At 40.0% G+C, this 21,793-nt stretch overlaps 1 protein-coding gene across 1 annotated transcript in view; it reads right to left on the bottom strand.

Moving 5' to 3' along the window:
* Nucleotides 1-394: 394 nt before the first annotated feature.
* The window catches only part of Ldah (lipid droplet associated hydrolase), a 100,374-nt gene continuing 78,975 nt past the window's right edge, over nt 395-21,793 (bottom strand). The window contains exons 6-7 of the mRNA XM_046441331.2: nt 20,571-20,653; nt 395-2,409 (exon numbers count right to left, since the gene is read on the bottom strand). Of these exons, the coding sequence (XP_046297287.1) occupies nt 2,218-2,409; nt 20,571-20,653 (275 nt within the window). The 3' untranslated portion in view covers nt 395-2,217. The remainder of the gene's footprint in view (nt 2,410-20,570; nt 20,654-21,793) is intronic.

The raw sequence follows: 21,793 nt of genomic DNA on the forward strand, positions 1-21,793 counted from the left end.
TAAATTGCTTAGGGACTTGCTAAGTTGCTGAGGCTGGCCTCAAACCTACAATCCTCCTGCTTTAGCCTCTCAAGTTGCTGGAGTTACAGATTTGCACCAACACACCTGGCAGATGGTAAATCTTTGACAAAGACCATCCTTGTGGCTGCCTGAAACATATAGGCAGAACTTCTAAAAAGTGTATTACATCCACTGTTCATTGATTTTTGTCTTCTATGTAATTCCTAATGAAAGAAAGTGGACTTTATAATCCCCTGGAATCCGATTCTTCCTTCTTTAAAAGAAGCAACAAGAAAGTGGTTTTTTACTTTAATAGTGAGACTTCAATCCCAATGTAACTTGGGCAAACTTCTTAAACTGTATACTCTCTCCCCAACACAGAAATCAGGCCAGACAAGGTCACAAAAACATTTATTTTGAAAATTCACTGGTGTTTAGATGATAAGCAGGAATTAAGAGCCCACATCTCTCTAAGCTCTAAAAATTAAAAATTATACAATTTTGTATGAGTAGACGTCTGAAATACAGAGTATTTTTAAAAAAAGGTGTGGATGTTACTTTTTAATACAGTAGGTCTGATTTACCAGTTCTTGTTTATGTGAGTGATTTAGTGCTATTAGGGACCTACTGTATATAGGACTCAGAGCCACAAGTCCAAGCTTCTAATGTCAGCTTTCCAGAAGGCCCCATGCAGATGCTGATGAGGACTTGTGTGGAGCCCTGTGCCCACAGCAGGTGTATCTAAGGGCTCTTCTCCTTGCAGTAATAACACTCCTTGTGTGGAGCTTGGCTTTCCCCCTCTGCATCATTTGCTCCATTTGCTCTGATGCAGAAGCCAGGCCAAAGGACAGTAACTCATTCAACACACACCACAGGGCTGGCAGCACACTGGAGCTGGATCTTTTATTAGGGGGCCTTAGGTATCGAGAGGAAGGAGAGTTATCTCATTGTCCTTAAAGCATGATAATGCCCAGAGGGCTTTCCTTTAGAAGAAAACTGGAATGTTTCTGATTGGTCATCAACTGTCACTGCAACGGTGGGACTTCTTGGCTCCTAAGGTCTCAGGATACAGTTCTCAGCCAGAGAACCTGCTTCTCTCTACTAGACCTCCATGTGTCCAGAAAAGTTGAAATCACATAATTTAATGGCTTACTTTGGTTTGATAGCAAAATAACCTATTCCCAACAAATAATGTTAATGCAAATGGAGAACCAATTTATGCTAATACTGTACTCAGAATTTTAAAATGCCTTCCCCCAAATTATTTACTAGGAGATTTTCACAAGAATGCACAGTAGTTAAGACCCTTATTCTCACCAAGGGCTAGCGAAGTACTTGGCTCACTGTTGGTCTTCAACATAGAAGGAGCAACTGCACATGGGCCCATACAGATCTGACTGGGACTGTCCAGAGCCTCCCCTTGCTGGCTTAGGAGGTGAGGGGACTGCAGGGGGACCATCACCTGGAAAGTTAAGGCTCCATACACGGCTTGCTGGCTGCCCTGTGACAAGAGGCAGAGTTGGGATTCTTCAACGACTTTTCATCTGTTTAGTTGACCAGAATACTGTGGTGAACTTTATTCTTGGTCTAATGCAGGCAGATCACGATGTCACCCTAATGATCTCAGGTGAGACTTGTGCTAAGGTAGACTGGACTCACTCTCACCTTCCATCCATGTTCACTGCCAATATCCACTGCTCATCACTTCCTGCATCCTTGTTGTGAACTCGTACACTTCACATAACTGACCACACTCTTCATATTCACTGGTCTCTTCTATATTCTCACAATTACTTATTTATTTTCATTTCAGTATATCTCTTACATTTTCATTTAAGTATTTCATAATTTCCTCCAGAAAAACCTGTTCTACAAGGTAACTTAATTAAAGTCACCTAAATTTAGATTTTTCTTTTGTCTGCAAGAATCCCGTTGACTAAAATACATCACATGGTGCCACTGGACTCTTAAGCAAAGGGGAGTCCTTGTGTGGATCACGGTGTTCCAGAGTCTTGGAAAGTGTGCCATTGATGCTATGGAATGATTCACCACGTGTTCACTTCAGCTTTTAGACAGGGAGATGGGAGTTTTTAAGCCAAGAAGTTCTCACTTTTTTCTTTCTAACATTAAAGATCAAAAGTAATATTTAATCTTTTAAGCATAGTTAATCTACTGCCTCCATGATCTGGCTGTAGGTGCTTGTTTCCTGCATAGTGTTTATATTTTGAACAGATTATCTTTCAGCCAGTTAGCAACCATGTCAGCTATTTCCTGGCTAAAATGGAGGATAAAAGCATGAGGTATTTTTTTCTCACAGAGTCGAATATCTCCTTCTGGAAAATCTTTCTTGATGTCTTCATAGTACTTTTTTGGACACCAGCGATCTGTGGCACCATAGTAAAATGTAAGCTGAAAGACAAGATAGCATCCAGTGTTAGAAAAACTTTTCTACCCAACACAGATGTGACACAGGACAGTTTTACTCTATCAACCCTAATCTGAATATGGGACATGTGAGGCTGCTTTTATGGAAGTGCTGGTCTTCACTCATTTTGTAGTATTCCAGAGGGTAAATTATTAGCAACCAAGTCTTAAGGAGCAGACTTACTTTGAATCCCTTCACAGAGATTTTTCTGGTTGTCACTTGGGCTCCAGTTTTGAATGCTGCAGAGGACCTGTGGCTTATACATTTACCACTTAATTTACTATTCCCACTCTCACTTTAACCAGTTCTGTGCAATCCAAAAACCCCTAAAAAGAAAACTTGTTTTCCCCTGTCAATTGGCAGGATATGAATTTCTTTTGCTTCCTGGAGAATAGGAGAGCCGAGCAGTTGCCTGGTGCTTCCTCCTGGCTTCCAATAGCTCTAAGAGCTCATTCTTATTGTTCTAGAGTTGCCACTACTGTGGCTAGTCATGGAAGCATACATTTCCCAGGATCTCTCAGCAATCACTCTGTTATAGCTTCATCTTGAAAAACTGCTAAAAGTACAAGCTGTCCACCTACCAACATGGCTAAAAACTTCAGGTTCTCTCTAGATCACCTTCTACATTTACTACCAGGAAGTCTTGAAAACTATATTCAGGAAACAGCATACATGGTAGTCACATGCAGGATTGTTCAGCGTATCCCCAGAGCATGACACTGTGAAGTCTAAAAGTCCAGACGTGGGTTGGTGCCGAGCAGGTGTGCTCTGGTGCATGCCTTTAAATGAAGATGCTGAGTATGGAAAAAGCCACACTGGGACCCTCCCACTAGTACATGCTTTGCGGGAGAGTCCTATAAAAACTGTAAGATGGAAGAGGAAGCCAGAGGAAAGCAAGGTAGAAAAGACCTCTCTTCACAAAGTTCCCTTGACAAGAACATCACTCTACACCTCCTGTTGCTTTCTAATTGGCATTTTGGGGACAATTTCCATGAAGAAGCTAATATTTTCAGTGAGACAATTAAAACTTGAACAATTCCCAACAAGATACAGCTTGATGAGCCATCAGCCCTTCTCTCTTGCATAGGGTGCTATGTAGTTGAGTGGGGTTATCAGCATGGATTATAGGGACCCTACACCCACACCTCAGGGTATCAAGAAACAAACTACATCCATGGGGCCCATAGTGTCCATGGCAGGTTACGAAAAGTGTTGTCAGTGTTTAATACAGGTAATAGTGAAGATTCTAGACTCCCCTATGTTCACCTGAATTCCCTTCTCAATTCTCCACGGCTGGTAACTGTTTAGAGTGGGCTCTGTTTAGTTAAATCCCTAATTAATGGAGGGGTTAAGGTTTTTAAAAATTTGTTTTGTTTCAAAAGTTCTTCAGGCTAAATTCACTGAAGGGCTCTCTATGAAAATCTTGGCTTACAAGTAAAACACGTGGTTATCTAATGCCTTTAAAAACACTGGCTCGAGATACTTCCTGTTCCTTATAGATTATAAATCACGAGCCATAGATCTGCCCAGCAACTCTGCACTGTAACCCTAAACAGGAAAATGAAAAAGTATGGAGTGTGTGGAGGCAGTGGTGGGGGATGGGGAAGGACAGGTGAAGCAGAAGGGAAGGGAACGAACTGGACACCAGGACACAGTGGCTAAGAGTGCACACGGTTACCCTACAGGCATTTAAACATGAACAGCTGTGGAAACTGAGGCTGATACACAGACCCTGCGCTGCGTGCTTTCCTTATATTACCTCTTTGCACCCTTTCAACAGTGCTCTGAGGGTGGTATCTTATCCGTATTTTACAGAAAAGGAAACTGAGGCTTAGTGGGATTAACTTGCTCAAATTCAAGCAATGAATGAGCTATAAAGTTGGGTTATAAAACACAAAGCCTGAAGACTGGGAGGTCCTGAACTGGCTATGAAAACTAATGAGGGTAATAATTGCTGACAGGAGCAAACCCATCTACCTGTCCTTTAAGCCTTCTCAACACCTGTGTAGCTCCTTTCCGTGGGCACTGAGTGTCATGGTGCCACAAGTCACAGGGTAATAACTGCTATAAAAATACTGCAATTGTTAACTAAGAATCTTAGACTATTAGCAGGATATTTATATTCAAAGGTTTAGAACATTAATTATTTCCTATGGTTTATTTCTCCTTAGCATTTGTTTCAATACTCATGAGAGTTGATAAAATACATATTATTGAAATATAGATTTGTTCCCAAGTTGTTGTCATGTTAAGTAATTTTTTTCTGCTAACACAAAATTTAATTCTCTCAGTTCTTCTAGATTTTGGTTTCCCAGGACTGTACTTTTGCTGTTCTTCTTGTGTTTTCTACAGGAAAGTGAAATTATGGTTACTACAGTCTCTGAGCTCTTAGATGTATTTTCCTTTAACGCCTCCTTCTCCTCCTGTAAGTTGCTAACCTCTTGCCATGTAGAAGCAACATTTTTTCCCTCTCAGGTTTTGTTTTTGTTTGTTTATTTTGGTCTATGAACTTTTGGTCAGTGAATTGCTAAAGATGACAGATCAAAAGTTTCACAAAAATGACTCATTCCACATTTGGTACTGGGCTAAGTGGCTGAAATTTAGAAGTGAGGGACACAGAAGCTCAAAGACCAGGAGAGAGAACAGGTCTGTACCAATGGGCCCTCCAACACAGCAGGCAGACAACAGGCAGGGACAAAGCAGGAAAAAGGAATTCTGCCCCAAGGAAGTCAGCAAAACCTTGAATACTTACTTGGATTTACTGACTTTCATGCGTTACTAATAGAGAATTCAATACTAATAGAACAAAGAAATATTAGAAACCATAGTATGATTTGGCTAGTAACTAATGAAATCCATTCAATGACATGTTAACATCTTAACATATTAACAATGAAAAAAGTCACACCAAAATCTCTCTCTGTTCAACAGGCTAATGGGGCTATAGTTCTTATAGGAATGGCAAGTCCAATAAAAGGATAGTTTTTCAAAGTTTAATAAGTGTGTGTGTGTGAACACATTTTTTTTTCTTTTTTTAACCTTGTGGATAAACTGAATTTTAGAAGCTTTGTAGATCATAATTCACCATGTAGCCAAATTTGGCATAAACTGAGCTTCACTCCTTCAGTCTTTGGCAGTTTGTTCCATGATTCAGCATAGATTGGAGCAGAGTGGGAAGTGGCATTTCTGGAGTGAAAGGACTGCTCATAATGCTCTTATATCACAGTACAGTGAGATAATTTTATTTACACTAGGGTAGAGTGATTTGTGAAACTAGTCAGTCATTATGTGGGACAGGGAGAGGGCATGGTGGGCCGGTGCAGTGTTAAGACCTGGGCTGGGGCCATACCCACCCAGACTGGAACCTTGGTTCTGCATTAATTAGCACTGTGAACTTGAACCAGTTGCTCAGCCTACCTGTCCTTTTGTTCATCTGTAAAGTGGGGATTAAAACAGCTACCTTGTGGGCTAGTGGTGAGATCAGGAGACTAAACACAGGAAGAGGTTTACACACAGTAGGCACTATTAAAGAGTGGCTGCATGACAGATGAGGACAAAGGGAACTTCTAGACACAGACTGTGTGCTGGTGGGGTGGGGCAGGGAATCTGTTTACATTCTGCTCCACAGTGGGAACTGTATCATGATTTTCAATTAGTCTTTGAGAAAATATGTTTTCTTCTGATAAGCTACTTTTGACATAAGGCAGGCTCAGAAAAACAGATATTAAATATTTTCTAAACCTAAAGCAAAAGTGTGTGTGTGTGTGTGTGTGTGTGTGTGTATTTCCAGAAATTATGAAGAAAGAGATTAAATGGAAGATAAGTCATCAACTTAATAAACAGAGAGTACATTCTGTGTCCTCACACTGTCACTAAGACTCGGCTCATGGAGTAGATTCTTTAAATCTATTTAAAAAATAAAACCTACATTTCCTTGTAAGTAAGATCTTGCACCCAGGTACAGTGTCAATTGGGTATCTTTGGTTGCAAATCTTCCAAAGTGTAGGAAGGCACCTGCACCTAGGGTGTGTTATTTCTCACTCTGGTGGCAGCTGGGGCAACTGCTTGCCTGGGCTGCATAAGACACCCTTTCTGGCACACTACAGGGATCTGTAGCTCCCAGGGTGCTGAGTTAGCAGGCTGCTGCTAGGGTCATGTGTTGATTTCTTTAGAGTGTCTTGAGCTATCATGTGTAGGGTGGGACAAACAGCTGGTTGGCTCTGGCAAAAGTGATCAGAGGATGTTGCAGATGCTCAGTGAGAAGCGTGGTCTCCTTTCTCTGACTTTGAGAGGTCAAGAAAAAGGATTTTATTCTACCTTCTCCGCTTTTACTTTCCTTCTCTGGAATAGCTCCCACAAGACCAAGCTTTTTGTTTGTTTTTTAAAGAAGCAAAAGGTCAAATACAAAGCAGCCAGTTGCTTACCAAGGCATGGACACATATCAGGAGGCCTATGTTAGTCAGCTTCCTATCACTGTAACAAAACCCAAGATAACCAACTTATAAAGAGAAAAGGTTTATTGTGGCTGACAGTTTCTAGTCCACCATCAATTGGTCCTGTTGCTTTGGGCCTGTGATATGCAGCATATCATGGCAGGGATCATGTGGTAAAGGAAGCTGACCACCTCATGGCAGCTGGGAAGTGAAGAGATAGGAAGGGGCTAGATTCTCACTATTCTCTGGGAGGGCATACCACCCCATGATCTAAGACCTCCTGGTAGGCCCCATATTTTATTTAAAGTTCTGTCACCTCCTAATAGCACCAATGTGGGGACCAAGCCTTTAACACATGGGGTTTGGAGGAACTTCTAGGCCCAAACTAAGGCAGACCCCTATTTCCAAGCTAGATCTCTGTCCTGCCTTCACTCCCTGTTTTCATCCCTTCCAGCTTTCCAGGCTGGAAGGTACTGACTCTAGGTTTTCCAGTGTAGAGAGAATAGGCTGGATGATGGCAGCAGGCTTCTGCTTCCACTTCCCACCAGAGCACAAGACAATCAGGCCTTGACCTTGTGACATTAAATGAAACCTATTCTATAGCACAAGCATCTCCTTTATTTCTTCTTACTTCTTCAGGGACACAAGTAGCTATAATGCTTTACAATTTCACTGTGGTCTTTCTGAACAAGAAAGGAAAATTATTAAGGACATTTAATTTTCAATTTAACTAATTTTCTTTCTTCCTTTTTATCCCTACCTGATTCAGTTACCATTTTTGAGAAAATAAGAATTAAAATCTCAAAGAAGGGGAGAGAGGGGAAAACATAACCCTTCCCAGTCATGGAAGCCTGCTTCCCTCTGCAGGCACTAGGGAACAGGGGAACAGAGGTGTCAAAGGAGCAGGACCCTGGTCCCATTAGGGTCCTGCCTGGACCACCTTGTGGTGGCTCTGGTGACCAGAGGATGACACAGATGCTCAGTGAGGAGCTCTGTCTCCTCTGCTTGACTTTGAGAGGTCGAGGGAAATGATGCCATTCCCACCTTCTCCACATTTCCAAAGGCATGAAGAGCGAGGCTCTTTCCTTCTTGTTTGGCTACTGTGTATAGAAATCACTTCCCCTTGTCAAGGAAGTCATGAAGCCACTTAGTGATATTAGCTTTACCATATCCTTACCTGAGACTAAAGCTGATCCAAGGTGTCTACTCCCCTCTGCTGAGGCAACTGAGTACAAAGTATTGGGAGTCAAAAATGAATCCTCCTGTATTTCTGTTCCTCACTGGTTATATGCCTCAGGAAAGTGGTAGATGTGCTGGAATGTTCTACTTAACTAACTGAGAAATCACTCAGTTCAGCTCATCAAGTTCTCTGCATTGGGGTACTGGGCTGAGTGCTACTGTGTTTCTTCTTGTCAAGGTTCCTGTAGACAGCTCCCTTAGGTATTGAAGTGGGAGCAGTGGCTACGAAACAGAATGGGACTGGGCATTCCAGGGTCTCTTGGCCAATTCTTAACATCACTCACATCTTTCATTACACAATGAAAATATCTGGGAAGGGAGTATGTATGGGAAGGAAAAGTTCAGCAACTAGTCTTTTTCTAAAGTACTCATAGGTATACACAGGCTATATCTTAATAGAAAATAACAAACATTCATTAAGTACTTATTATGTGCCAGATACTAAGTCTGAATTACAGTATTAAATGATTTTATTGATGGAAAAATGAGGGACAGTGAGGTTCAGTAACTTAAGCAAGCTCTCATTACTAAGTGGCAGAGCTGGAGTTTGAGTCTAGGTTGTGGCACTGAGGACTCTCATGGACTCTGCTCTCCAACACACTTACCTCCTTTCAAGCAGGCTCCCCGGAGTGCTCAAGGGTATGTCTCAAATGAAGCTCTCAAGGTCAAAATGATCAAGATAAAAACAAACCTATCTGCTTCCAGGATGATTATAACATTCTGGACAGGCTTCAAATTAAACAGGCAGAACTAACACAATCTGTTTCAGACTAAGGCTTGGCAGAAAGGCAGTCCTGGTTAGCGGGTCCACGGAACACTTCCTATGCTCCACCAAGCAGGACACGTGCATGTCAGAAGGATTTGCATGGCCATTCTGTAAGCAATGGCATGCTAGTTCTTCCCAAAGGCAGCATGCACCTCTGGCTAAGGAGGATGGGGAGAGAACCACTATAGAGGGCTCCTGTTTCTGAGGACACTTTACCCTTTCCCAGGCTACACTGTGGCTCTGGCTTGGCACTCTGGGGTAGGGGCCGCACTTCCTTGAAGGTAGCCCCTCCACCTCTTCTCACCTTCAGGTAAAAGCTACACCCCATGTGTCCTCTTGAAGAAAAATTTCAGACTCCTATGCAGTGATAGTGATGCTCAGATTCAGTCTGGAAGTAGCACACACCAGCTGTTTCCATAAGCCTGGGCCAAAGATGGTCACGGCAGTTCAGAATTTCCCTCCTAAGTGAGTTCTAAATGAAAACTTTAAGTTTATGACTAAATACTAATAATGCACTTTTCTAGGAAGGAGACATGTATCCCTTTTGGTTTAAAACAATGACAGAACAAGGGAATGCTGACCTCCTAGTTGTCTTGGACACACTAGGTGCCTTATAAAGCAGAGTAGGCCCCAGAGGCTCTCAGACACATGGGGATTAGAGTGGTGAAAATGTACAGTTGATTCTCTTCCCTTGGTTTATTCCATCTTGGTTCTCATCTATGTTCCTTTCCCCTCCATTCCCATCTTATTCGTTGGCTCCTGTTACCCCCAATCCGTATGTTGGGTTCCCCAAGGATCAGTCTTTTGATCTTGTCTCTCCCTGCAATGCACATTTCCATAGGTTGCCACTCTCCATGCTCATGGCTTCATCTAAAGGCCTAACATGTCCAAATCTAAATCCAGCCCAGGCTCCTCTTTTAAGCTTCATTCCATATATCCAGCTATCTGCAGACATGTATTCACTTGGCTGGACCATGATCTCAAACCCAAGCACCAAGTTAATTACTCTCAACCACCTCCCACAACTTGGGGCTGCTTCTTCTGTGTTCCTTCGTTATTGCCCAATCCAGACACAGAGAAATAATCTTAGATTCCTCTGTCACATTCTGTTTTAATTAAGTGACATTGATTCTACCTCCTAAATCTTTATATCCCTAAACTCACTGCCTTCATTCTTGTAAAAGCCTTGTAAATAGTCTTCCCACCTCCAATTTCATTATTTCCCAATATTCTGCCACACGTTTTCCCCCAAATACTCTTTCTCATTTGTTCATCTCACCACATCCTGAGGGCTAACTAATATGCACTGGCTGTTCACAGCTGATACATTTCTGATTGGTAAGAGGCTATGTCATGTAGTTGTCAAATATTCAGAATATTACCCTGTTGTTACCTCCTTGCTTGGACCCTCCAATGGCTCCCCAACAAACTTGATCTCTTTAGTGCAGTACATCATGCCTTATTCTCAGACCAGTGCCAAGTCACCATGTCATGCCACCTAACCAATGCAGGGCTTCTTCACCTGGGGTCTACAGACCTATGTATGTCCATGACTTGTGGGTCAGGATCATGTAAACTTGAGGAAAAATTATATCTTAATTTTAATTAAACTTTACCATTTGGCATTTCCCTTAGTTACAAATAGAAGCAACAAACTGGTATTAGTAATGCCTATATTTAGTAACCTATAAAAATTTTGGATATTTTAAAATCACAGTAAACTTGTAGATAACTAAGAATTTAATTAAATTTTTCAGTACAAATTTGCCACAGCAATTCTATTATATTTTGTTATTCAATGTGTTAATAAATATGCACACATTACTATATCACAGATCAGTTTTTAAAATATTTTGATAATTATATTTTGGTATAATTGTCTTCTTTTGTAACCTCCTGTATTTATTTTATGTCCTTAAAAACATTATTCTTAGAAGAGGTTCACATATTTTATGTGAGAGAGCCAAAGAGATCATTGTTACAAAAAATTTTAGAATCTATACTCCAAAGGATTCCCAATTGATGTCTCACACCATCCATCTATGTAGCATATATTTATTGATTTTTTTAAAATCAAGTACTATGAATTGTGCTGGGTCCCAGGGGAATCCCCAAATCAGGATAATACAGTTCCTAACCTCAAGGTGAAAGACAGAGGACCATTTAAATACTGTCTGACAAATGCAATATTATCAATTTATATATGTAGCCAAGAGAGTCAAAGGGAAGACCATCTTACCAAAACCAGGGCTGGGGAAGGCCTCTTGGAGATGACAATGTAGCCAAGTTATTTATTATGATTATTATTTGTTCTTTTTAGATATACATGACAGTAGAGTGTACTTTGGCATACTGTACATACATGGAATATAACTTATTCTAGTTAGAATCCTATTCTTGTGGTTATACGTGATGTGGAGTTACTCTAGTCGTCTATTCATATACAAGAAGAGGAAGGTTATGTTCAATTAATTCTACTGGCTTTTCTAATCCCCCTCTTCCTCCCTCCCCTTCGTTTCCCTTTGTCTAATTTAATGGACTTCTATTTTTCCCCTCCCCATGTGGAACCAAGTTTTAAAGTACAAGCAGGATTTAGTCAGGTGAATACATAACAATCCATGACACCATAAATCATGGTATACTCTTCTGGAAACAACTATAAGTATGATATATTGGCTTCAGGAAAGGAAAGTAAGTATTGAGCACTGAAGCACTGCAAATAAACAAAACTGTCCAATAATGGGTACAAAGTATGTAGACCTTAGAAGGAAGAAAATTGGCTCAGTAGATTTTTTTTTTAATTTTTTATTGTTGGCTGTTCAAAACATTACATAGTTCTTGATATATCATATTTCACAATTTGATTCAAGTGGGTTATGAGCTCCCATTTTTACCCCATATACAGATTGCAGAATCACATCAGTTACACATCCATTGATTTACATATTGCCATACTAGTGTCTGTTGTATTCTGCTGCCTTTCCTATCCTCTACTATCCCCCCTCCCCTCCCCTCCCCTCCCCTCCCCTCCCCTCCCCTCTTCTCTCTCTGCTCCCTCTACTGACATTCGTTTGTCCCCCTTATATTATTTTTCCCCTTCCCCTCACTTCCTCTTGTATGTACTTTTGTATAACTCTGAGGGTCTCCTTCCATTTCCATGCATTTTCCCTTCTCTCTCCCTTTCCCTCCCACCTCTCATCCCTGTTTAATGTTAATCTTCTTCTCATGCTCTTCGACCCTACTCTGTTCTTAGTTACTCTCCTTATATCAAAGAAGACATTTGGCATTTGTTTTTTAGGGATTGGCTAGCTTCACTTAGCATAATCTGCTCTAATGCCATCCATTTCCCTGTAAATTCTATGATTTTGTCATTTTTTAATGCAGAGTAATACTCCATTGTGTATAAATGCCACATTTTTTTTATCCATTCATCCATTGAAGGGCATCTAGGTTGGTTCCACAGTCTAGCTATTGTGAATTGTGCTGCTATGAACATCGATGTAGCAGTGTCACTGTAGCATGCTCTTTTTAGGTCTTTAGGGAATAGACCGAGAAGGGGAATAGCTGGGTCAAATGGTGGCTCCATTCCCAGCTTTCCAAGAAATCTCCATACTGCTTTCCAAATTGGCTGCACCAATTTGCAGTCCCACCAGCAATGTACAAGTGTACCCTTTTCCCCACATCCTCGCCAGAACTTGTTGTTGTTTGACTTCATAATGGCTGCCAATCTAACTGGAGTGAGATGGTATCTTAGGGTGGTTTTGATTTGCATTTCTCTGACAGCTAGAGATGGTGAGCATTTTTTCATGTACTTGTTGATTGACTGTATGTCCTCCTCTGAGAAGTGTCTGTTCAGGTCCTTGGCCCATTTGTTGATTGGGTTGTTTGTTCTCTTATTGTCTAATTTTTTGAGTTCTTTGTATACTCTGGATATTAGGGCTCTATCTGAAGTGTGAGGAGTAAAGATTTGTTCCCAGGATGTAGGCTCTCTATTTACCTCTCTTATTGTATCTTTTGCTGAGAAAAAACTTTTTAGTTTGAGTAAGTCCCATTTGTTGATTCTAGTTATTAACTTTTGTGCTATGGGTGTCCTATTGAGGAATTTGGAGCCCGACCCCACAGTATGTAGATCGTAGCCAACTTTTTCTTCTATCAGACGGCGTGTCTCTGATTTGATATCAAGCTCCTTGATCCATTTTGAATTAACTTTTGTGCATGGCGAGAGAAAGGGATTCAGTTTCATTTTGTTGCATATGGATTTCCAGTTTTCCCAGCACCATTTGTTGAAGATGCTATCCTTCCTCCATTGCATGCTTTTAGCCCCTTTATCAAATATAAGGTAGTTGTAGTTTTGTGGATTGGTTTCTGTGTCCTCTATTCTGTACCATTGGTCCACCCGCCTGTTTTGGTACCAGTACCATGCTGTTTTTGTTACTATTGCTCTGTAGTATAGTTTGAAGTCTGGTATCGCTATACCGCCTGATTCACACTTCCTGCTTAGCATTGTTTTTGCTATTCTGGGTCTTTTGTTTTTCCATATGAATTTCATGATTGCTTTCTCTATTTCTACAAGAAATGCCGTTGGGATTTTGATTGGCATTGCATTAAACCTATAGAGAACTTTTGGTAATATCGCCATTTTGATGATGTTAGTTCTGCCTATCCATGAACAGAGTATATTTTTCCATCTTCTAAGATCTTCTTCTATTTCTCTCTTTAGGGTTCTGTAGTTTTCATTGTATAAGTCTTTCACCTCTTTTGTTAGGTTGATTCCCAAGTATTTTATTTTTTTTGAAGATATTGTGAATGGAGTGGTTGTCCTCATTTCCATTTCAGAGGATTTGTCGCTGATATACAGGAATGCCTTTGATTTATGCGTGTTGATTTTATATCCTGCCACTTTGCTGAATTCATTTATTAGCTCTAATAGTTTCTTTGTAGACCCTTTTGGGTCTGCTAGGTATAGAATCATGTCATCTGCAAATAGTGATAATTTAAGTTCTTCTTTTCCTATTTTTATGCCTTTAATTTCTTTCGTCTGTCTAATTGCTCTGGCCAGTGTTTCGAGAACTATGTTGAACAGAAGTGGTGAGAGAGGGCATCCCTGTCTTGTTCCAGATTTTAGAGGGAATGCCTTCAATTTTTCTCCATTCAGAATGATGCTAGCCTGAGGCTTAGCATAGATTGCTTTTACAATATTGAGGTATGTTCCTGTTATCCCTAGTTTTTCTAGAGTTTTGAACATAAAGGGATGCTGTACTTTGTCGAATGCTTTTTCCGCATCTATCGAGATGATCATGTGATTCTTATTTTTAAGTCTATTGATGTGGTGAATAACATTTATTGATTTCCGTATATTGAACCAGCCTTGCATCCCAGGGATGAATCCTACTTGATCATGGTGCACAATTTTTTTGATAAGTTTTTGTATCCGAGTGGCCAGAATTTTATTGAGGATTTTTGCATCTAGGTTCATTAGGCTGTAGTTTTCTTTCTTTGAAGTGTCTTTGTCTGGTTTAGGTATCAGGGTGATGTTGGCCTCGTAGAATGAATTTGGAAGTTCTCCCTCTTTTTCTATTTCCCGAAGTAGCTTGAAAAGTATTGGTATTAGTTCCTCTTTAAAGGTTTTGTAAAACTCTGCTGTATACCCATCCGGTCCTGGGCTTTTCTTAGTTGGTAGTCTTTTGATGGTTTCTTCTATTTCCTCAATTGATATTGGTCTGTTTAGGTTGTCTATATCCTCCTGACTCAATCTGGGCAGATCATATGACTTAAGAAATTTATCTATGCCTTCACTATCTTCTAATTTATTGGAGTATAAGGATTCAAAATAATTTTTGATTATCTTCTGTATTTCTGAAGTGTCTCTTGTGATATTGCCTCTTTCATCCCGTATGTTAGTAATTTGAGTTCTCTCTCTTCTTCTCTTCGCTAGCATGGCTAAGGGTCTGTCGATTTTGTTTATTTTTTCAAAGAACCAACTTTTAGTTTTGTCAATTTTTTCAATTGTTTCTTTTGTTTCGATTTCATTAATTTCAGCTCTGATTTTAATTATTTCTTGCCTTCTACTTCTTTTGCTGTTGTTTTGCTCTTCTTTTTCTAGGATTTTGAGATGAAGTATGAGATCATTTATTTGTTGGTTTTTTCTTTTTTTAAGGAATGAACTCCAAGCAATGAATTTTCCTCTTAGAACTGCTTTCAATGTGTCCCACAGATTCCGATATGTTGTGTCTGTGTTTTCATTAATCTCTAAGAATTTTTTAATTTCTTCCTTGATGTCTTCTATAACCCATTGATCGTTCAGTAACCTATTGTTCATTCTCCAAGTGATGTATTCTTTTCCCTTCCTTCTTTTATCGTTGATTTTCAGTTCCATTCCATTATGATCAGATAGGATGCATGGTATTATCTCTACTCCTTTATATTGTCTAAGAGTTTCCCTGTGACATAATATATGATCTATTTTTGAGAAGGATCCATGTGCTGCTGAGAAAAAAGTGTAACTGCTTGATGTTGGGTGGTATATTCTATATATGTCAATTAAGTCTAGGTTATTAATTGTGTTATTGAGTTCTATAGTTTCCTTATTCAACTTTTGTTTGGAAGATCTGTCCAGTGGTGATAGAGGTGTGTTGAAGTCTCCCATGATTATTGTATGGTGGTCTATTAGACTCTTGAACTTGAGAAGAGTTTGTTTGATGAACATAGCTGCACCATTGTTTGGGGCATATATATTTATGATTGTTATGTCTTGTTGGTGTATGGTTCCCTTGAGCAGTATGTAGTGTCCCTCTTTATCCCTTTTGATTAACTTTGGCTTGAAATCTATTTTATTTGATATGAGTATGGATACTCCTGCTTGTTTCCGAAGTCCATATGAGTGATATGATTTTTCCCAACCTTTCACCTTCAGCCTATGTATGTCTTTTCCTATCAAATGCGTCTCCTGTAGGCAGCATATTGTTGGGTCTTGTTTTGTGATCCATTCTACTAGCCTGTGTCTCTTGATTGGTGAGTTTAAGCCATTAACATTTAGGGTTATTATTGAGATATGGGTTGTTCTTCCAGCCATATTTGTTTATTTATGTTACTAAACATGGTTTGTTTTCCTCTTTGATTATTTTCCCCCCTTTAGTGTCCTACCTCCCACTGTTGGTTTTCATTGTTATTTTCCATTTCCTCTTCCTGTAATGTTTTGCCAAGGATGTTTTGAAGAGATGGTTTTCTAGCTGCAAATTCTTTTAACTTTTGTTTATCGTGGAAGGTTTTAATTTCATTTTCCATCCTGAAGCTTAATTTCGCTGGAAACACAATTCTTGGTTGGAACCCATTTTCTTTCAGTGTTTGAAATATGTTATTCCAGGATCTTCTAGCTTTCAGAGTCTGTGTTGAAAGATCAGCTGTTATCCTGATTGGCTTACCCCTAAATGTGATCTGCTTCCTTTCTCTTGTAGCTTTTAAAATTCTCTCCTTATTCTGTATGTTGGGCATCTTCATTATAATGTGTCTGGGTGTGGGTCTCTTATGATTTTGCACATTCGGCGTCCTGTAGGCTTCTAGGATTTGGGGTTCTGTCTCATTCTTCAAGTCTGGGAAGTTTTCTCGTATTATTTCATTGAATAGATTGCTCATTCCTTTGGTTTGAAACTCTGTCCCTTCCTGTATCCCAATGACTCTTAAATTTGGTCTCTTGATGTTATCCCATATTCCTTGGATGTTCTGCTCATGGTTTCTTAACAGTGTTGCTGAGCTGTCTATGTTCTTTTCAAGTTGAAATACTTTATCTTCATTGTCTGATGTTCTGTCTTCTAAGTGTTCTATTCTGCTGGTAGTATTCTCAATTGAGTTTTTAAGTTGGCTTATTGCTTCCTGCATTTCTAGGATTTCTGTTTGTTTGTTTTTTATAACCTCTATTTCCCTGTATAGTTGATCTTTTGCTTCTTGGATTTGTTTATGTAATTCATTGTTGAAGTGATCTTTCATTGTCTGATTTTGCTGTCTGATGTCTTCCTTGAGACTCCAGATCATCTGAAGCATGTATATCCTGAATTCTTTATCTGACATTCCATCTGCTGCAGCTATTACCTCTTCTAACGTTGAGTTGACCTGCAATGCTTGTGGTCCTTTCTTTCCTTGTCTCTTCATACTGTTCGCGTTCCTTTCTACTTGGTGAAACTGTTGTGCTATTGAATTTTCCCCCTATATATTTATATTGGTCTTGTATAGTTGCAAAGTCTCCCTCGCAGGCGCGGGCGGCGGCTCTGTCCCTCTGCGGGCCGCTAGGCTTGTTCTGTCGGTGGTCACAGTTCTGTCTACTTTGCAGGCGCAGGCAGCGGCACTGCCCCTCTGCAGGCCTCTGGGGCTGTACTGCCAGTGGGTCGCAGGTCCGCCTACCTTGCAGGCGCGGGGGGGGGGGGGCGGCTCTACCCTTCCTCAGGCCACTGGGCCTGTTCTGTCTCTCGGTTGCAGGTCTGGCCTGTTCTGATGGTGGTCACAGTTCCATCTACCTTGCAGGCGCGGGGGGGAGGGGGCGGCTCTGCCTCTCAGCAGGCCGCTGCTCCTCTTCTGCCGGTGGGTCGCAGGCCCGCCTACCTTGCAGGAGTGATTGGAAGCTCTGCCACTCCGCGGGCCACTGGGCCTTTTCTGTCAGTGGTCACAGTTCCGCCTACCTGACAGGCGCGGGGGGTGGGGGGCGGCTCTGCCCCTCAGCAGGCCGCTGGGCCTGTTCTGTGGGTGGTCACAGTTCCCTCTACCTTGCCGGCGTAGGGGGAGGGGGCGGCTCTGCCTCTCAGCAGGCCGCTGCTCCTCTTCTGCCGGTGGGTCGCAGGCCCGCCTACCTTGGAGGAGTGATTGGAAGCTCTGTCCCACCGCGGGCCACTGGGCCTTTTCTGTCGGTGGTCACCTGGCAGGCGCGGGGGGTGGGGGGTGGCTCTGCCCCTCAGCAGGCCGCTGGGCCTGCTCTGTGCGTGGTCACAGTTCCCTCTCAGTAGATTTTTTTGGAATTAAAAAGGCCAGTTTTTCTCAAGAATATAAAAATCCCTCTTCATGAGGACAATAAAAATCCAGTGTTGCAAAATTTGAATTTATAACCAATGCCCGATGATTATGGCATGCCAGTTTTCTATTGAAGGAGGAGAAAGAATCAGAAAGCCACCTGCATGATACAGTAGAGACACTGTACCTTTCTAACTTTCCTGTGGCTTTCTGGCTATGTGGCACAAAGTTACATATTTCCAAACTATTTTTAGTTGAATAACTGAGATATATGGAATGATTTTTGCAACAATGTGTGGCTCAAAACCTCTTCCCATTGGATAGCCCTGGATACGTATGAAGTTCCTAAATGCCTTTGTTTGGGTGGAAATGGGATAGCATATCTTTTCACCAGAATACCTAAAATTGGGATATTTCAAATCTCAGGAGGTGGTTTTTAAGTTTGACTAATTATCAGGGTGTTTGGAAGGCAGGAGGCAATGCCTACTCTCTTCCTGGAACTATGCATCCTGTTAACTTTCCTTATTTCTCAAGCATACCGGGACATGTTATGTTGATTTGACTTTTATCAATATTAAATTACAGCATGCTTCCTCTTTTTCATTACAGAAACAAAAAAATCGCAATAAACTTCCTGTGTCTTTGTACCAAGTTTCACTCAGAAATTGGAATTATATTATTTGAGTGGAGAGCTCAAATTTAGCTCGAAGAAAGCATAATTAATGAATTGCAAGGTAGTTGTGAATCATTAAACTAAACAATGCTGTTTCCCCAAATTCTACAAATACATTTAACACCGCCTTAGAAACAAAAGTATTCTCTGGAGTTGGAAAAGTGTATTTCTGTATTGTGTGTTAGCACTAACCTTGAAATGTCTGCCATCTACCATTATACCCCCGTATTTCTCCCATAACAGTTTCAGTAAACTTACATCCCTGACACAGTTACCATGAACAGACCTCTATCTGGGAATGATTACACATGCATATGGATTTAACTTAACACAGGAATAAGTTAGCACCTTTCTTTGACCTCTTTCTGAGCACAACATACAAACAGAATCCAGAACTGATGAATATCTTATAGCAGCTGGCTTCCACAGGTGGTAAGAACAAGCTCTGACACAGGATGGGTCTAGTCATTTGGCAAGTGTGAAGTTTGGAAGTGAGCATTTGCCAGTCTTGTTATTAAGTGGGAGTTGAATTGTTTTTATGAACTTCCAACCTGGAGAACTTAAATGTATTTTTGAAGCAGGCTCACTTAAAATTTAGCTGAAAAATAAAATACTGTTTTCTTATATTTTTGCATTCCTCAATGACTGGAAGTAGTTATATAGGGTTCTCCTGAGGGCCCCAACTTCTCCATTTGATTAGTGAAGGCTTGCTTCTGGTTCAAACTTTCTCTCTCTAGACAACTGCTACTTAAGAAATACAATGACCACTATGTCCATAAGACAAACCCAGATTGTCTTCTCTATGAGTGAATATTTTCACTATTCTGAAAATATTTTTTAAAGAATATCTTCATTCTAGCTCTAGGAAATTACATTAGGAGGTTAAAGAAATATGGGTTAAGACTGTAGGCAAGTGTAGGCCAAATATCTCTGTTTATGAAGAGACTCTAAACTCAGCAGAATATCTAAAATTTGACTTGCAGGGTCTGGACCAAATAAGAGACGGCCATTCAGCAGAGAGTATTTTAGTGCTCCCAGCAGATGCCATTATTTGGCACCAACTGTAAAGCTCTAGATTAGTGCTGACAACAAAAGATAAAGCAAGGCACATATGCAATTTAAAAGATTTCTAATAACTGTGTTAAAAAAGTATAAAGGAATGGATAGAATTTTATTTTAATCTAGTATATCTAAAATATTATCATTTCAACATGTAATCCATATAAAATATTAATGAAATATTTTCTTTTTTCAAGTAATAAGTATTGAAATTCAATGTGTTTGTTACTCTTACAGCACATCTCAACTCTGACTAGTCACAAAAAACCACATGTGGTATATAGCTATCATAAACAGCATACCTCTGGGCTACAGGGCTACAGGTGTTACTTACTTGCTAAGCCTGCACGAAGCCCTGGGTTTAATCCTCAGCACTGTGGACAATACAAAAATAAAGTGCAGCTGTATTCTATTCAGGATGGACAGACAGACAAATGTTGCCATAGTAGTGCTATAGCCACACACATTCAAGGATATTGAGACATATTCTAAACCAGGGTGATCTTCTAGTTTTAGAGACTAGTGTTTCAAAATGTGTGCAAGAGTCTAGTATTTTCAGGAATAATTTGCAAATGGTGAATATTTTAGAAAACTATTCTTTGTGCCAGAATGAGACCATCTACTGCAACGTGCTGAAGAATCTGAAAGACAGGCTTACTAGTCATTGGATGATATGTCACATTAGTTTTTTTTTCCAGTTTTATTATGCTTCAACATAACTCACTTATTCCATAAATATTATTGAAACTTCTCAGTTCATTGTTAAAACAGAAAAATATTGATTATAAAAGTAGATTCAACAAAAGCAGGTAGCAAAATATATTTAAATAACTATGCAATCAGCTTTACTTACTCTGTGCAACTCTCAAGGATAACATCAACTTGAACTAGAAGTAGGACTCTGTCTGAATCTACAAACTCTCAAGGTTTTGCAGATTCTTCCCAATTCTAACCTTTCATGATCAGACATAAAGTAATTACCTTAGATAAATGTTCCTTTATGATTTCATCATCTCTCTTCACCACCTGCATCATTTCTTGGCCTCCAAGGTAGGCAGCATTAGCTACATTTATAAAATAAAAAAGTCAAACACTTAGAATATGGAGAGCAACACAAATATCAAATTAATTTTAATCAATTCATCTACCTCCCTTTTTTATAAACCAAATGTGCTATCTGATGTGACATACTTATGAGTCTAAGAGAGGCACATGAGACAAGTAACATGCAGAGTCTCTGGAAACAAGAGCACATGCTTCCAAAGAACCTTCTCTTAACCCTGCTTGGATTCTTAAAAGTAAAGTTTAGTTGTCCAACAGTTTAATATTAGATATCACAATAGACACATGTAATTGTACCTGACAATTTGCACTATTGTGATTTAAGGACCAGAAGCACAAATTGTTACAGATAAATCATGTACACCAGGGAAACTGCATATGATAACTAACATGAAATGGTGATTTTTTTTTAAAAGGAAAAAAAACTAAAAAAGAATGCTCATTTTAAAAGATAGACTTACAGGATCTCTAAGAGTACTCAATGAGGATACATTCCATTATACTGGTTGAAAAATAAGCAAAGTAACCCTCACTTTCAAGATGTCTTTGATATCTGTTCTCCTGTCTTTAAATATCTGCAATTACTGATGAGAAGTTCAGTGTCAGTTTGATTCGCTTTCCTTTGAAGGTATTTGCGTGTGTGTGTGTGTGTGTGCATGAGAGCGCGCAACTCTGAAGTGTTTAAGACCTTCTGCATATCAGTCATGAAAGATTCTCAATCTTTATGATGATGTATCATGACGTGGGTCATTTTCAATTCACTGCAAACTTCAGTTCTGGGAAATTTCTTGTGTTATTGATAAGTGTTTCCTCTTGGTTTTCATTTTTCTCACTTACTTGCTCTTCTCTTTCCTGTTTTAATACATAACTTTTGTTGCGGTTCTATAATTGGTTCTTCACCTCACTTTTATCTTTTGCCCTTTCTAATGAAGTTTTAATTTGGACAATGTGTGTGCTGTGCAAGACAGCAGGATTGGGGTGACTGGTGATGAATCTGTTTGTAGAGGCCTTCTCAGGCTCATCTTCCTTCTCGCACTTGAACTTCTGAGTCTCAACTTGGGGGAGGACAGGCTCTTTTGTAACTGGGTAGACCATCTTCTCAGCCAGTGCTATACCAGTGTATTTCACATGATGAATGATAG

Source organism: Marmota monax, unplaced genomic scaffold, assembly GCF_021218885.2.
Source record: "Marmota monax isolate L192 unplaced genomic scaffold, Marmota_monax_Labrador192_F-V1.1 WCK01_AAM20220418_F8-fsc00010, whole genome shotgun sequence".
NCBI classification, from domain to species: Eukaryota; Metazoa; Chordata; class Mammalia; order Rodentia; family Sciuridae; genus Marmota; species Marmota monax.